The sequence below is a fragment of the Lissotriton vulgaris genome, chromosome 9 (assembly GCF_964263255.1).
Source record: "Lissotriton vulgaris chromosome 9, aLisVul1.2, whole genome shotgun sequence".
In the NCBI taxonomy this organism is placed as follows: domain Eukaryota; kingdom Metazoa; phylum Chordata; class Amphibia; order Caudata; family Salamandridae; genus Lissotriton; species Lissotriton vulgaris.
Genome location: NC_141697.1, coordinates 1,145,565,431 through 1,145,583,759, shown reverse-complemented (window position 1 = coordinate 1,145,583,759; position 18,329 = coordinate 1,145,565,431). Strand labels below are relative to the sequence as shown.

Genomic DNA, 18,329 nt, shown 5'->3' with positions numbered 1-18,329 from the left:
TGCTGAATCTGGATTGAGAGGAGAATCGAGAATGTTTTTGGTTTCTATAAAATGCCTTAGCTGGGTTTGGCAACTTTGTCAATGACATTGGCGGCATAGGGGAGAAGGTAGATGGGCCTGTAGTTCTTGAGTTCAGTTGAGTCTGCGGAGGGCTATGTGAGGAGGGAGTTGACTTCAGTGCATTTCCAGTAATCAGGGAATGTGGCTGTTTTGAGGTGCAGTTGACTGTGATCGTTCTGGTGCGATGGCAATGACAGCCCTGTGGAAGATGCACTGCGGGCATGGATCAGTGGGTGTTCCGGAGTGGATGCCTGTCATAGTCTTTGCTGTGTCTTCTGTGGTAAAAGGGGTCCAAGTGTTGAGGTTTAGCTGGGTGGCATCTCTGGTGGAGGGTGTAGGGTCTGTGCCGTGGTCATGGTTGTCGAAGTTGTCGTAGAGCGTCCTGATCTTGTGGTGGAAGAAGGAGCCGAGTCTGTTCTAGAGGTCTTGGGAGGGAGGGAAATTGGTAGTTTTGCTGTGGGATCTAGTGAATTCTTGTGTGATGGTAAAGTGTTCCTTGGAGTTGGAGACAATTCTGTCATGAATGAAGTTTCTCTTAGTTGATTTGATGAGTTGGTGGTGTGCCATGGTGGTGGTATTGTAGGTTGGTGTGTGCTTCCAGGGTTTTGCCTTTCTCCATGTTTTATTGTCATCGGCACAAGCGCTTGGGTTCTTGGAGATCCGTGGTGTACCAGGTGGTTTTTGTGTTGTGTCGTCTGGTGGAGTTCTGGAGGGGGATGAAAGTGTTGGCACAGTTGGCGATCCATTGGTGAAGGTTGTTAGCTACTGTGTTGGCATCTGTAGTGGTAGGGGGAGGAGTGCAGCTGAGGCTGGAGGTGACGTGTTCCTCTGTGATTTTGCTCCAGTTTCTGCATGCGAGGCATGGCGAGAGCTTGTATGTGGTGGGTTTTGAGAAGGAGAAATGGACGAATGTGTGGTCTGTCCAGAGAGGTTGCGTGGTGCGACTGAAGTGAATGCTGTTACCTCTGGTGAAGATGGGGTCAAGAGTATGTCCTGGCGTGTGTTTGAGGCTAGAGATGAGTTGCTTCAGTCCAATGCTGGCAAGATTCTCTAGGAGGTCAGCAGTGTTGGGGTTGCTGAGGTTGTCTAGGTGGAAGTTCAGGTCTCTGAGAAGTATGTAGTCTGTGGAAGCGAGGGCGTTGAGAGCAATGTAGTCTGCAATGAAATTGCTGAAGGGGGTGTGGGGTCTGGGTGGTCTGTAGGCGAGTGTCCAGCGGAGTGTTGTTCTGGGGTTGGGCTGGATCTGGAAGTGGATGTGTTCCATGGAGGGTGAGGCATTGTCCGAGTTGAAGGTTGTCAGTCAAAGGGAGCTTTTGTGAACAATGGCAACCCCACTTCCAGGGCGGTTGGGGTGGTCTTCTTCAGGATCTTGTATCCATCAGTGATGGCTGTTGCAATGTCAGGAGTGGAGCTGGCGTTATTCCAGGTCTCTATGAGGAAGGCTACGTTGGGCGAGTGTGTGTTGAGGAGGTCCCAAAATTCTACTGAGTGTCTGGCAGGGGGCGCACGTTGAGGAGGATGCAGCTCAGTGGTTTGTGTGCACTGGCGTCTGGTGGGTTGGGTGAGCCTGTCTGGGTCCAGAGGTGGGTGAAGGTGCTGCAGCAGTGTCTGCAGGAGAACAGGCATTGGGAGTTTCTCGGCATCGAGAGCTGGCAGTTGTTGTTGCTTTCAGGGTTGAGAATGTGGAGAGTGCTGGGGTGGTAGTGCCGGGGGTCTGTGGCGGCCGGGCGCAGATGAGCTTGCCTTTTGCATGTTTTTGGCATGTCATCGGCGAGCCGCTTCGTTGCTGTGCAGCAACTGCCATTAGGTAGGGGTCAGGGGAAGGATAGCAGCTGGGAGGCGGGAGTGGGAACAAGCGGGGAGGGGCTGTGGGGGCAGAAGTGGCAGGAAGAAGGTAAAAAAGGAAAAAACAAAGGCAAACAGAGAAAATAGGCAAAAAGGCAAAGACAGAAAAAGAAAATTGAAAAAGACAGAATAGCGATCAAACTGAAAAAGACAGAAACACCTACCTGGGACACCAGAAGGTGCTTGGGCAGTGGCTTAAGTATGGAGCTGCGCGAGGGGAGAGCGGTTACCTTGACCAGGAGGTCAGAAGTCTTGCTGGCCTTGTCGCGCAGCAGCTGCCATTAAGTAGAGTTTGGGGGAAGGGAGAGCAGCCGGGAAGAAGGAGTGGGAACATGCAGTGGGGGAGGGGCCATGGGGCAGCAGCGACGGTAAGAAGGCAAAGAAAGGAAAAATCAGAGACAAACAGAAAATATGCAAAAAGGCAAAGACAGGAAAAGAAAATAGAAAAGGACAGAATAAAGAGCAAACAGAAAAAGACAGAAAAAGGCTGACAGCGCGGACCAGCAGAAGAGCAGGCTCTTCCACCTGACCACCAGGGATCCGACACTGGCAGGAACCTTTGGGTGAAGGAGGGCCTCAAACACCTACCTGGGACACCAGAAGGCGCTGGGGGCAGTGCCTTAAGGACGGAGGTGCGCGAGGGGGGAGCAGTTACCCTGACCAGGAGGTCAGAGATCTTGCTCTTGTGACTTGCAATCTGCACTTAGAAACAGCTATGAACAAAGTAAACCTTAACTTCATGAAATGGATTAGTGTGCAAAAACCAGTGCTTAATTTGTAAAATATTAAGTGCAGGTGCTCAAATCTTTGTCGGAGGCCACACCCACTTTTCTCTGGCTCCACCCACTTCCTTATCGGCTTCAACCACTTCCTCTATTAGCTCCACCCCATCCTCAACTGGCACTGCGAAAAGACAGAGTGCGTCGTGCGAGCAATTGTAAAACAATTCTAGCCACACTAAAATTATACATGCTGCTCAGACTCACTCAGTACATTGAATTAGACATTTTACCCAGTAGTGATTTTACCCAAGCTAAAGATGGACTGTCTTGAACATAACACGCAAGCCATATAGCCAAGTAAACACTAGAGTAAAGGTGAAATATTGAACAGATCAATTACTGCACTAATAAGAACACCTCATTTGATTGAAAATTTGCTTTAACAAAAATAAGAGGTTAGATAAATAACGGTGACCTGAAAGAAGACATTTACAACTTGGTGCGGATTGGCACTGAAATGGCTTTCAAAATGGCCATATTGACTGATGTCATTGTCACATTACTTTGATACCATTTTGATTTTTGTATTGTGCGATGTAATACATTGTCAGTTCAGTCGCTTCTGAAGTCTCTAGTCTGGCCCCCTAGCGCTGGGCAAGGAATCACCGATAACCAGCTCTGCATTTGGAACTTGTTTTTGTCTTTTCAATGTCCTTATTCACATGAGAAATCCGTTCAGCTGCTGATCGAAATTTGTGTCAGCCACGTGTGCTTGTTTTAAGCAGTGTGGGTAAACATACTACTACAAAGTATTAGGAATTTGGTAGCGGTTAGGCTAGCATTTGATGCCTACTTCCAAGACCACACCTTACATCCTTCGAATGCCATGAAAGTTGTACATTCACTCTAAACATAGATATAGACCATGTCATAAAATGCGCAGCTTCAATTCTGGGAGTTTTTTAATTGACCTGGTAGATTGCTATCTTCAGTAGTGCTTTATAAATGCATACCACGCATCTCCCCGTGGGCCCTGCCTCCTAGAACGGTGAGGGGTCTGCACCCTGGGTCCAGACCCTCGCCCCCCCCCGCAGTGGGGCAGTGTGCACCTGCCCCGGGCGCTAGGCCTGCCGGAGCCCAGCCGTGCTTAATATGCCAGCCGGGAGGGTGTGAGAGGAAGTGTGCTTAACAAGAGTCTAGCAACTAAAGAAAGGAAATGGCAGCATTCATACAACCACCCCCACCCCCCCTCCTTTAACCCTGACCTGCTCCCCTTACACCTGCAATCGGAGAATAAGACGCACAGACCTACAGTTGCAACCCCTGCTGGCTGCTATAAAGATGCGAGCTCCCTGGAGCTTTGGGTCCGGGAGGGGCTGGCAAGAATGAAACAAACGTACTCCAAGAGGAGAGGTTTCAATAGCAACTGCTGCCTTGCACCCTATCACCCCACCACATGACTCAGAATTCGGTAATGCAAACTTTGCAAATGAGGGCGGGCACACAACTGCGATGGCTTAGAGCTTTAAGTACTATTCATACCATCAACAACAGGCTGTGCACTCTGCACTCAGATGTCGACAACAACTAAAAACAAGAAGAAAGAGCCCTGAACCTGTGGGAATTAATTTTAAAAGTAATATATATTGCTGCCTGCATCACTATCCGTTGCTCTGACAACGCCACACCACACCCGAGAAAAAAAGTGAAAACATTACCATGGGGATCGCACCAGTATGGACAAGACAGTCAGGGAGCGGCTGGGCGGGTAGGCTAGGGGAGCAGGGCCTACTAGTTTTACTTAAACCCGCAGCCTGCGCAGGTCAGTACAGCAGTAAGTACTGTGGCGCCAGCACAACTATACACCGCTACGGCCGAGGGGGGCCTTTAGTGAATCTGGATTGCAGCATCATTCATTTGCATCCTATTTTTATTCCTAATAAATAAACAGCAATATGGAGCTGCCTCTTCCCCCCCTCTCCCCCACCCCCCACGCCGGTGATCTAACAACCGGACCCTCACTCACACACTACTAAAAATAAAAATACAGCGTTGGTTTGTTTTTGCACGGTATGCAGTCCTGACAGTATTGGAATGGCAAGAAGTTAGTTCAGTTTGTTTAGCCGCTTACAGTGCTTGCTCAGAAACTCACAGTTTTAACAACTAACCAAATCAGTTTGTCAGTCAAACAAACAGTACTGTTGCCGCCAGTGTGTGTTGTGCTCTGGTCCCACGCCCGCCCACCTTCAAGCAAAGCGCACCCAGTGCTTAATTTGTGCCGGTGCTTTCCGGTGCTCAGCTCCGGCACTTAATTGACAGGGCCGGGTCTACAGCATCTTGCACGAGCGTCATTGATGTTTTAAAAAAATTACCTTAAGTAGTGTACTCAGCGTGACCAAGGAGCGGTTAATAATGACTGCGTGTGTGAGACGACTAACACACACTCGCTTCTCTTAATTGGCTGCCGCGCACAGTGCCATCCAAGATAGAATCCATTATTATGTTGTGGTGGCGCTTGTGATCATGGCGGCCGCAGCCCTTCGTGGTCACTTATTCAGTCACTGAGTGGGCCATGCGTGTGCACTGCACAGTTCACTGACTGTGCGTGCGCCGTGCGGTGCGCTTTGCTTGAAGGTGGGCGGGCGTGGGACCAGTGCACAACACACACTGGCGGCAACAGTACTGTTTGTTTGACTGACAAACTGATTTGGGCGGGCAGGATTTGGCTTCTTCTAACTTCTGATAGGGGGCTAGGTAGGGGCCCGCTGTACACGCAGCGTGTGGCAGCGTGCGCAGAATTTTGTCACATGACCTCGCGCGCGCCAAGGCCCAGCATAACCACAGCAGCCAGTATCACTGCTAAAGGCTCTGGTAGCATTGTTCGGTACTGCTGGGTAGAGCAAACAGCAACAGCAGTGCACCAGGCACACTGCCTAATCTCGTAAAAAAAATCAGTTACCCAGAGCCGGACCATCCGCCCACCACCCGAGTAACGGTAAGATTGAAGTTAGTTGTTAAAACTGTGAGTTTCTGAGCAAGCACTGTAAGCGGCTAAACAAACGGAACTAACTTCTTGCCATTCCAATACTGTCAGGACTGCATACCGTGCAAAAACAAACCAACGCTGTATTTTTATTTTTGGTAGTGTGTGAGTGAGGGTCCGGTTGGAAGATCACCGGCGTGGGGGGTGGAGGAGAGGGGGGGAAGAGGCAGCTCCATATTGCTGTTTATTTATTAGGAATAAAAATAGGATGCAAATGAATGATGCTGCAATCCAGATTCACTAAAGGCCCCCCTCGGCCATAGCGGTGTATAGTTGTGCTGGCGCCACAGTACTTACTGCTGTACTGACCTGCGCAGGCTGCGGGTTTAAGTAAACCTAGTAGGCCCTGCTCCCCTAGCCTACCCGCCCAGCCGCTCCCTGACTGTCTTGTCCATACTGGTGCGATCCCCATTTTTTTTTTTTTTTTTTTAAATATGTTTTTATTGCAGGAATCAGTACAACAATACAGTAACGACCAGCATCATATTATAGCCCACCTTTACAAGTTATAGCCCATCGACCCCCTTCCATAGCATTGCTATACAGCCAAGCAGCCCATATCCCTGGGGTTGGGCGGCGAATGTAGCTGGGGCCAGTAGGATGCAGGAGCTGGTCCGGATAACACACTGTCCGTCATCTGCTTTTCTAAACAAACCCCAACCCCCAAAAAGATACCCCCCCCTCAAACTCCCAGTCATTGTGGAACTCCCCCCCCCCCCCCCACCATCAGCGCCAGGGAGCTTATCACTTTAGGATCCTCTGCTTGACCCACGGGGAAGGTAATAGTGCTGTTACTGCTAGTGTCTAGCGGGACTCGGGTCTAGTTGCTTCTTCGCTTTCGGAGTCGCTGGGGGCACAATAATCCCTGAGGGCCTGTACCAGCGTTTCCCATTCTAACGCGGCCTCCTGCGCCTTCTCATTGCTTTGCCTCCAAGCCAACTGATATCGCAGCGCGCTCTCACCCGCCGCCCATTTCAAAAGTTCACCGTGCCATCTGCCGCCCGTAGGACCAGCACGTGCCTTCCAGTTCCTGGTCACCTCTCGCTTAGCCAGTAGGAGCCCCAGATCTATAAATTTACTGGTGATTTTATTCCGGGGGGTATGGGGGAACCAGTGCAATAGCCCTACCGCCGCATCGAACGATAAGTGCCTCCCCGTCACTCCTTCCAAAGTCGCCGCCACCTCCTGCCAGTAGGACGTCAATCCTGGGCAGGCCCATAGCATGTGTAGGAGGTCCGCCTCCTGAGCCGGGCACCTAGGGCATTCCGCCGAGGCCGTGGCAAAATAACGCCTGATCTTAACCGGGGTCAGGTACGCCCTATGGAGAACATAGTAGTGGACCAGTTGGAAACGGGCGCTACGTGTACCCTTCCATGCTCGCCTCACCAGCTGGGACCCGGTCGTCTCCGGGATCTCCCTACCGATGTCCTCTTCCCAGCGGGACTTCAGTGTGGTGAGAGGGACCAACCCCTCGGTAATCAGCCTGCCGTAAAGGCAAGTGACCGCCTTCAATGTGCCCGCCGACATCATTACATATTGGCACACCTGAGACAATTGAGGCTCCTCTAGTCCGTTTCGCCAGTGCGCCTGTATTACTCGCACAATGGCCGAGTGCAGCAGAAAGTCGCCCCGGGGGATCCCAAAGCGGTCAATGAGATCCTGAAAGGACAGGAGCACTCCGTCCTCATACAGGTCCCCGACGAGCTGTAAACCCGAATCCTCCCAGTCCGCCAGTCGCGACCAGTCTCCTCCGTGTGGGAGGGCCGTCAGCATCCCCAACGGTATTTCAGGTGCATATGGGGTTCGCAGGTGACCCCTGTTATGAGCCCGATTCAAACAGAGTCGGATAGTCCGCTCCTCCATCGACAGGTCCCGAAGGGCTAAACGCTATCGCAGCGCGATAAAGGAGAGGACGTGCCTTGCCATACCCGTCCCTCTACCGTCTTCCGGGCCTCTGAACTCCCTGGCTATCTCCTGGGTGTATGTCTGGAGCTGCGCCGCAAGGTAATACTTCTCAAAGTCCGGCACAGCGAGCCCCCCCTCGTCCTTCGGCCTCATCAGGGTATTGAGGTCCACCCGCCGCCGGCCCGTGCCCCAAAGGAACCCTACCACCATAGAACGCAAGCGGCGAAACGTAGCCGGTGGGACCCAGATCGGCAAAGTCCGAAAGTAATACAATAGTCGGGGGAGTGCCACCATTTTGAGCAGGGCGATGCGTCCTGCCACGGAGAGCGGCAGCGTGGCCCAAAAATCCATGCTGCCTCGGAGTGCTCGTATGCAACGGGCAATGTTCCCGTCTAGGAGGTCGGGCTGGTCGTGGTACACAAATACCCCAAGGTATTTAAAGCAGTCGGGTTCCCATCTGATCTCCTTATGTAGCGCCGGAGTGGGGGCACCCCTACGCTCCGGGAAGAGGCAGGTCTTAGACCAGTTCACTCGTAGGCCTGAGACGTCTCCGAACTCCGTTAGCGCTAATTCCGCTCCCCGGAAAGCGTCGACCGGATCCTCCAGGAAGAGCAACAGGTCGTCCGCATAGAGCGAGACGTAATGTGGGCCCGCCGCTGTCCATAAGCCCGTATAATGGGCTCCCGAACGAAGATGCATCGCTAGTGGCTCCACCGCTAGTGCAAAAAGAAGCGGGGATAAGGAGCACCCTTGCCGCGTGCCACGCTCCACCGGATACCGCGATGAAATCAAAGGGCCCGATCTAACCCTGGCTGAAGCGGAAGCGTAGAGAACTGCTGTCCATTTGATAAATCCCTCCCCGAGGCCGAATTTCCGCAAGACCGCGCTTAAGTAGTCCCACTCCAGGCTATCAAACGCCTTCTCCAGGTCCACCGACAAAACTACCGGGGACGGGGCGTCCACGAATGGTTCCCCAAGCAAGCGAAACAACCTTCGGATGTTCATGGTCGTGTTTCGCCGTGGGATGAAACCGGCTTGGTCCTCGTGTACTAGGGAGCTCATATGTCCTAACAGCCTCAAGGCCAAGATGCTGCTCAGTATTTTGTAGTCCACCGTCAGCATTGAGAGGGGACGGTAGGACCCCGGGTCAGACGAGTCTCGGCCTGGCTTGAGGAGAGGAACCACCAACGCCTCACACATCGAGCCGGGGAGGCGACCCAGCCTCTTCGCCTCCCTGTAGACCACCAGCAAGCGAGGGGCCAGGAGGTCAGCATAAGCTGCATAGAACTCCACCGGCAGGCCATCTAGGCCCGGGGTCTTGTTCCTCGCCATCCGTTTGATGGCCCCACGGATCTCCCCCAAGCCAATGTCAGATCCCAGGGTGTCTGCCACTTCCTGTTCCACTGTGCGGAGTTCCAGCGGGCTAAGATAGTTATCAAGCCGGTCCGGATCACGCGCGGAGCGACTGCGGTATAAGCATTCGTAATAATGCCGGAAGCAATCAAGAATCTCCGGCTGGGTGCACACCTCGGTCCCATCCGCCCTACGCATCCTAGTCGTCGTTTGGGACTGGCGCGTAGGGTTGGCCAACCACGCCAGTAACGCGCTCGATCTGTCGCCCTCCGCTATAGATCGGACCGTGTAGGCCTTATAATCGAAACAGCGGAGCCGTTCGACCTCCACCGCCACCTTCTCCCTCGCCTCTACCGTTCGTGTTTGCAATTCCGGGTGTCCGGGTCGGCTAATTTCGAGCTCGCGGAGCGTTCGGTCCGCTGCGTCTAAATCAGCCAAGATAACACGCCGCATGCCCACCTTCTTAGAGATACAGTACCCCCTCACCACCACCTTGAAAGCGTCCCATTCGAACGCCCTAGTACTCGCGGAGCCGCCGTTGGATGCAAAATAATCCGTGATTCTCTCCCCCAGGTCTGCCTTGAAGACACTGTCCTCGAGGATCTCGGGGCGCATCTTCCAGGTGGGTACCGCCGGCGTCCCAGGGAACCAGCGAATGTCCAGCAGTAGGGGGTTATGGTCCGAGATGGTTCGCGATAAATACTCCGATCGGACCGCTGCCGAGACTAATTCGGACGAACCAAGAAAGCCATCCAGTCTGACATGCAGCTCATGAAGGCTCGAAAAGTACGAATAATCTCTAGACGCGGGGTGATGCGCCCTCCAGATGTCCGTCAAACCCCAGCGGGTCTGCCAATCTTGACGGCCCTTAGCCGTCCGCCGGACCGGGGAATCGGGGAGCGGGGGATGCGAGCGGTCTATGTCTACGTCAACCACGGAGTTAAAGTCTCCCCCCAGTAGGAGGGGGCCGGCGAAGAAGTGGGCCAACGAGCCCGATAACCTAGAAAGGAAGGCAGTCTGGTCCACATTAGGGGCATACACACAGCAAACATTCAAGTCCCTCCCTCCTAGCGTGCCTGATATGGCCACGAAACACCCCTCTGGGTCTAACACTGTCCTCGTGACCTGGAAGGGGACTCCTGCCCTGATCCATATCAGCGCCCCCCTGGCATAAGCAGAGTACGCCGTGGAAAAGACCTGCCCTCGCCATCTACGCTGAAGCGCCGCCCCTTCCGCCTTGTTCAGATGCGTTTCCTGCAGCAGCGCCATTTGCACTCCCCTACGCACTAAATAAGCGTGGACCCTGTGACGCCTGGACATAGTGTGAAGCCCCCTCACGTTCCAAGTAATACATTTCAAGTTAGCAACATCAACCATTGTCCCAAAGTGTTCGTGCACAGTCCCCCCGTCCGGGTCCCCACAAAGAAAAAACATCAATCCTCCCAGCGCTGACGGCGGCCATTTTCCCCAACCAGAACCAAACCCCCCAAAAACCAACAAGACCCCCTCCCAACCACCCCAGAACAGGACCCAAACTGCACCATCTAGATCCCATCCAAACTGCTACGAAGAACAACCCCGAGAACCCCACTAGCCCTACGGTCGCCACCGTAGGAAGGCCTTATGGGCCAGGTGTGGGCTGAGCGGAGGCAACGGGCCCTCGTCGCCCAGGCCACCAGGACTATAATAAGCCCCCCCTGTGTCAAAAAACTTTCGGGGCTAGAGCATAAGCCTCCCAACCCTCCCTCTTCCATTGCCAGCAATATAGAACGGCAGCCGCCTCCCCCCTGCCGGGCCCCCACCCAAAACAAGGCAACCTATTCCATTACCCTTGTCCGTCCAAAAGGTCCTCTACCGATTTCGGTGTGATCACCGGTGTGTGGGTACTGTCTGCCACTGAGTCTTCCGAGTCCGATGGTGCCCCCTGAGCACCCGGGTTTTCTTCCTCCTCTTCGATGTCATCGCCCCTTGCTCCCGACAGTTCCGACAGAACTTCCAACACTCCTCTCCGCTCAGATGATGTCTCCGCTGTCGAGGGTCCTCCCGTGCGGCCGCGGCGGTTTCTGACCCTTTTAGATCGCCTCTTTTGTTCCGGCTCCTCCGCCTGATGGGTCGAGGCGTTATAACCATCCTTCCCCGTTCGGTATAGTTCGAGCCAGTCACAGACCTCCTCCGGGGTGTCGAAGAACTGGGTTTTGTCATCGACAATGACTCGGAGCCTCGCGGGGAATAGGAGTGAATATTGGATGCCCTCACTCCTGAGTTCACGTTTAATCGCCAGGAAGGAGAACCGCTTGCGCTGCGTCTCGTAGGTATAGTCAGGGAAGATATTCACCTGACTGTTTGCAACCTGGAACGGGCCATTGTGTCTGGCGGCATTTAGGATCAGGTCTCTGTCCCGGAAATGTAGCAACCGCGCCACCACCGGCCTCGGGGCTCGTCCCTGCTGTGGGGGCCGCGCTGGAACTCTGTGGGCCCGTTCTAGAGTGTAAAAGGAGGACAGGCCCTCCGGGACCACCGTGTCTCGGAGCCAGGTCTCCAAGTAGCGCACCATATCGCCTTCCTCGACCTTTTCCGGCAGGCCCACTACCCGAATGTTATTCCTCCTGTTTCGGCCTTCCGCATCCTCCGCCCTCCGTTCGAGGGTCTCGATCCGGGACATGGCATCCTTTATCGTCGCAGCCAGGGTTCTCTGCGCCGGTTCGATAGACTTCACCGTGCTCTCCACCTCCTTGACCCGGTCGGAGAGTTTACCGTGGTCTGCCCTAAGGAGGCCCAGGCCAGTCGCCACCTGGGCAATGTCCTGTTGTAGGGCCGACCGAGTTGCCTCTATGGCTTCCAGTACGCGGTCGAATTGTTGTTGGAGTGGTGCGCCACCAGGTCGTTTAGGATCTCCATGTTCTTCCTTGTCCTGGGCCTCAGAGTCCGAGGTGGCCTGGCTGGATCCCTTGGCTCCTTTAGGTTTCCCCATGCTGCCAGGGGCTCTCCGCAAAGGTCCCGGAGTAGGCGCCTCCGTGTGCAAGTGCCCAGCCCGACTTTCCCGGGATTCCGCCCTCAAGTCCGGAATGGGCGATCTCCTTCTCCAGAGCCACGGCGTCCGAGGGCACCGATAAGGGGGCGGAGACACCCGTCTCCGAGTCGGGCAGGCCCGTTCACCCACTATAGCTCCGGGGCAAGGGCCACCAACTCTCCCGGTTGTCCTGTGGCGCCCGAGTGTCGCGCCATCCATGTAGTTGGGGTGGCCAGGAACTCGCGGCTAGTTGCGGAGTCGCGGTGCGGATCACCGCCTGGGTCTGAGTGCACCCGTGCCCGGGGCCCTCTAACGCGTGGGCACCCGCCCGGTCGTCCAATCGAGTTATGGTTCCGCTGTAGAGGGTCCGAACCAGCCAATGTCCAATGTCTAGAACAACTGAGGCCAATGAAGCCGGGTGCCGGGCGACATCCGCGAGACCTCCCCAACTCCGTAGGTCCGATCAAGGGGACAAAGGGGTCCGGGCGCCATATTGGGTCGCACTCCGCCACTCCGCAAACTTCGGCATTTCTTCAAAGCCACCTCCATTCAAACTCCACCAGGGCCCTCGGCAGGGTGTCGTCGCCTCGCTCAACCGAATGCGGGGTCTGGGGTGCCCCTCAGCCTCCGATATTCAGGATAATTCCGGGCTTAGTCCCGGAGCCGAGCTCTCAGGCGACCATCGCCATCGGCGCCCAAGCCACGCCCCCTGGTGCGATCCCCATGGTAATGTTTTCACTTTTTTTCTCGGGTGTGGTGTGGCGTTGTCAGCGCAACGGATAGTGATGCAGGCAGCAATATATATTACTTTTAAAATGAATTCCCACAGGTTCAGGGCTCATTGTTCTTGTTTTTAGTTGTTGTCGACATCTGAGTGCAGAGTGCACAGCCTGTTGTTGATGGTATGAATAGTACTTAAAGCTCTAAGCCATCGCAGTTGTGTGCCCGCCCTCATTTGCAAAGTTTGCATTACCGAATTCTGAGTCATGTGGTGGGGTGATAGGGTGCAAGGCAGCAGTTGCTATTGAAACCTCTCCTCTTGGAGTACGTTTGTTTCATTCTTGCCAGCTCCTCCCGGACCCGAAGCTCCAGGGAGCTCGCATCTTTATAGCAGCCAGCAGGGGTTGCAACTGTAGGTCTGGGCGTCTTATTCTCCGATTGCAGGTGTAAGGGGAGCAGGTGAGGGTTAAAGGATTTGTATGAATGCTGCCATTTCCTTTCTTTAGTTGCTAGACTCTTGTTAAGCACACTTCCTCTCACACCCTCCCGGCTGGCATATTAAGCACCGCTGGGCTCCGGCAGGCCTAGCGCCCGGGGCAGGTGCACACTGCCCCACTGCTGGGGGGGGGGGGGCGAGGGTCTGGACCCAGGGTGCAGGCCCCTCACCGATCTAGGAGGCAGGGCCCACGGGGAGATGCGTGGTATGCATTTATATAGCGCCGAAGCACTCTACAAAGCACTACTGAAGATAGCAATCTACCAGGTCAATTAAAAAACTCCCAGAATTGAAGCTGCGCATTTTATGACATGGTCTATATCTATGTTTAGAGTGAATGTACAACTTTCATGGCATTCGAAGGATGTAAGGTGTGGTCTTGGAAGTAGGCATCAAATGCTAGCCTAACCGCTACTAAATTCCTAATACTTTGTAGTAGTATGTTTACCCACACTGCTTAAAACAAGCACACGTGGCTGACACAAATTTCGATCAGCAGCTGAACAGATTTCTCATGGGAATAAGGACATTGAAAAGACAAAAACAAGTTCCAAATGCAGAGCTGGTTATCGGTGATTCCTTGCCCAGCGCTAGGGGGCCAGACTAGAGACTTCAGAAGCGACTGAACTGACAATGTATTACATCGCACAATACAAAAATCAAAATGGTATCAAAGTAATGTGACAATGACATCAGTCAATATGGCCATTTTGAAAGCCATTTCAGTGCCAATCCGCACCAAGTTGTAAATGTCTTCTTTCAGGTCACCGTTATTTATCTAACCTCCTATTTTTGTTAAAGCAAATTTTCAATCAAATGAGGTGTTCTTATTAGTGCAGTAATTGATCTGTTCAATATTTCACCTTTACTCTAGTGTTTACTTGGCTATATGGCTTGCGTGTTATGTTCAAGACAGTCCATCTTTAGCTTGGGTAAAATCACTACTGGGTAAAATGTCTAATTCAATGTACTGAGTGAGTCTGAGCAGCATGTATAATTTTAGTGTGGCTAGAATTGTTTTACAATTGCTCGCACGACGCACTCTGTCTTTTCGCAGTGCCAGTTGAGGATGGGGTGGAGCTAATAGAGGAAGTGGTTGAAACCGATAAGGAAGTGGGTGGAGCCAAAGAAAAGTGGGTGTGGCCTCCGACAAAGATTTGAGCACCTGCACTTAATATTTTACAAATTAAGTACTGAGCGCACCGCATGGCGCACGCACAGTCAGTGAACTGTGCAGTGCACACGCATGGCCCACTCAGTGACTGAATAAGTGACCACGAAGGGCTGCGGCCGCCATGATCACAAGCGCCACCACAACATAATAATTGATTCTATCTTGGATGGCACTGTGCGCGGCAGCCAATTAAGAGAAGCGAGTGTGTGTTAGTCGTCTCACACACGCAGTCATTATTAACCGCTCCTTGGTCACGCTGAGTACACTACTTAAGGTAATTTTTTTAAAACATCAATGACGCTCGTGCAAGATGCTGTAGACCCGGCCCTGTAAATTAAGTGCCGGTGCTAAGCACCGGAAAGCACCGGCACAAATTAAGCACTGGCAAAAACCTTTTATTTCATTGGTAAAGTCATTCAAAACTGTGAAGATAACCAGCTCCAAGAACCGACCTGCAGCATTTTTCTTTAGATATCAAGCAATATATAAGCCGGGCACAAGAACCACTGAGATTGAATAATAGTAGGTTACAGATCCTGAGATCTTGAGGATATGAAGGCTTTTCTTTTCCCTGCCACCACGGCTGTATAAATGACCACGGAAACTGACCCTCATTGCTTTGTTAAACAAATTTACAAGCTATGACCTTTGAAATTCTCACAAGGTTTTTAAATAAATAATTTGTGTACCATAAATCTTCACAAATTTGTATACTCCTGATTGTTATGCTTAGAAGAATGGGTAAACTATTCTGCTCAGTAATGGCTGATGAGGTCATATGGAAAGTTTCTGTGCCACTGATTTTATATAACTGAATAGACCAAAAAATATTCTACTGCCCGGCATTTTTTAAACTCATGATTGGCATGAATGTATCTTCCCTGTTACACTATTCTAGGCAGCAACCATTCAGAATAACTTGCACTGCACCTGGATCCTACCATGACTAAAATCTCTCTGTCTTACCTATCCATGCTAAGATTTTGAGAAGTAGATTAGACACTTCTAATGGCCATAATCCCTATGGCTCATGATAAAAAAATATATACTTAAGAAACTAAAGAAAGTTTCCACTAATTAAGGTGTTAACCATAATCTCATAAATTCTTTTTATAAATGTCATGCTTATTTACATATTGTTCCACTAGCTATTATATGCAAACTGATATATATTAAATTTTTCTCACCATTCTGAATATCATTTTTGTTGCTTTTTATATGAGTAGCCCTCTTAATTAAGTTTACAAATTCTTTTTGATGCCAAATGTATGTAATTTCCTATTGAATGTTTAAACACACACAAACATTACATGTCAATTGTTTGTGATATTTTCAAATTGAGGGCCAGATTTACAAATAGTTTAAGAATAACAGTGCCACAAGTAAAGCTGTTGAGCTGTGTAGTATAAAAAAGAGAGCACAGAATTTCCCCATATCTTCTACGAAATGGTGCAGCTCTGGACACTTTTGCCACCCATGCGCTAATGCAGACTCCCTTGTGCGATAAACAAGGATGTCTGTGATATGAACAGGATAATGTTGTGCAGGAAGGGGTCCCTTTCTGCACAAAACTATGCTTTAAGATTTTTTCTCTTCGAATGTGAGCTGTAGAATGCAGCACACCTGCAAAGAGGAAAAATCAAGGAGAATTTAAAACATTTCTCCTGGTTACACCTGCCTCAGGGAGGCTCGGGATTTTTGCACAAATTGTTGTCTACAAATCTTTTTGGATAGGGACTTGCACCAAAACCCGTGAGTAGTTGTATGGGAATGGGAATGTCCATGCGTCACCCATGCAATACTCTCTTGATGCAAAGTAACGCAAGGCAGCGCATTACTGTGTGTTGCGTTACATTGGATTACAAACTAGGGGCCTCATTTATGAGAAATGACGCATCGCTGCTTGAAAGCAGCGATGCGTCACTTCTCAGTGCGCACTCCTTGCGACATTCCTGATGCGTCATACTTAATGTATGACGCATCATGTCGCAAGGAGTTACAGATTCGTCAGTATTTCTGACGTATCTGTATGGCCCAAAAGTGACGCATTGCTGGAGTGTGTCACAAAAGTGACGCAACTCCAGCAATGTATCCTTTCACATGGGGCAAGCCCCATGTGAAAGGGCATGCATCAGTCTTACGCCTGCTGTGAGGCAGGCGCAAGATTTTGACGCAACAGCGTCCTAAAAGTGACGCAGTGAAATCTCATAGATTTCACTGCGTCACTTCTACGACCCTTCCTTGCGTCAATACGCCCCCCCTTGCATACATTATCCCTGGCTCAGGTATAATGTAGCGCAGGGGTTTACAAAGTGACGCATCTACCTAGATGCGTCACTTTGTAAATATGGTGCAACAAGGCTCATTTTTTACGCCACTGGTGCGTCACAAAAAGTGATGCACCGGCGGCGTAAAAGTGACGCATGGCCTCATAAATGAGGCCCAAGAAACGCAAACCCCATCAATGCCCAGCTCACCTACAGTTCAGAAGGCTCCTCAAGACTGTACTGTTTTAACCCATATCCCTTCTCTGGCCGGCTGCAGAATGTCTATAGCGCAGAGATACCCCTTGGGGGGGGTGATTCGGGCGCTTTATAAACAAATAAATATCAAATAGCAAAGTCTTTTTGTAAATCTAGGCCTGTATCTTTAATTTAGTTGCTGAATTGACTTTTTAACTACATTCCAAGCTTGTTATTACTGTAAGTTTCATTATGTCTTGATAACAAATACAAAAGGAATACCAGAACATTTCAAACGTGCAGAGTTGACACTTAGAAATTCCATGTGTGCCTTAGTATTATTACATGTTTCTATTTCTTCATGTTCCAGGTGGAGATTAAATGGGAGTGACATTGATTTAAGAATGGATTACCGCTACAGGTCATTCGGAGGGAGCCTAGTAGTAATGAATCCTAAGAAGAACTGGGATGCTGGTGTTTACCAGTGTCTGGCTGTAAATTCTCAAGGAGCTGTTTTGAGCCGAGAAGCAAAACTTCAGTTTGCATGTAAGTTTCTCAAGCATCCATTTTGTACACGCTGATCTCAGTGATAAATGCATCCTCTAATACAGTGAGCGTAAGTGCCTTGGACAAAATTTTGCTTTATTCAGGGATTTTACAGAAAATATTGCATATTTTATTCAGAGCTGCCTTTTTAGTAAGGTATTCAGAAGGTATTTGTAGTAAACCAAACTACACAGTAAGTAGGTTCAAGTAGATGTATTCGTAGGAAGAACAGCTTAACAACCACAGGTGGTAAGAGATGTCTTCATCATCAGTCAAGCAGTAACAGTCTACCGTCAAGGGAAAACATTCTAAGTTACTAACACTCTACTGAGTGACATGGAAAGGTTCCAGATGACATCAGGTCATGGAATACCACAGTATTCATACAAAATAAATATGCTCAAATTCTTTAAATGTTTTATTAGGCGAATATGTATACTTAAGACCAACAAAAAGTCTAACAAAATAAAACTGGCAATGGATTTATAGAACACATTTTACATAAGTAGATAAAGAGAAAATTGAGAAAACAATTGGGGAAGTGAAAGAGAAGAGTTACTGGGAATAAACAATAGTAGAATGTAGAACCTTCATGACATTAATATTCATGTCAGAATGTAAAATGTCCTAATTTTAATGAATGGGTCTAAATTTTATTAAAGACACAGATGCATGAACTGTGCTTCTCCTTACTTGCTTTAGTCTAAATAGCAGCGGCAGTTAAGAACACAAGAAGAAACTACATTTCCCATGGGCTTAGGAACAACGAGCCAAGGCAGAACAATAGGCATACCACAAAGAACCTGAGAAAATGGAGTTCCATAATACCTATATGGACTGCAAAGAGTCATCTTTTCCTGAGAGAGAAGTCTAAAAGCTATGAAACATTGGAAAGATAATAAAATAGTACCAATCACCAACAAAAATGTCAACAGTTCATGAGTAATTTTTGTGATGTTATCCTTTGTAACTTCTGGTTGTATGATTCATAAA

The 18,329-nt window shown here is 50.4% G+C and overlaps 1 protein-coding gene across 1 annotated transcript in view; it reads left to right on the top strand.

Moving 5' to 3' along the window:
- The window catches only part of LOC147692934 (contactin-3-like), an 830,755-nt gene that overhangs the window by 369,636 nt on the left and 442,790 nt on the right, over positions 1-18,329 (top strand). Inside the window, exon 4 of the mRNA XM_086939195.1 lies at positions 17,161-17,336. Coding sequence (XP_086795321.1) covers positions 17,161-17,336 — 176 coding nt within the window. The remainder of the gene's footprint in view (positions 1-17,160; positions 17,337-18,329) is intronic.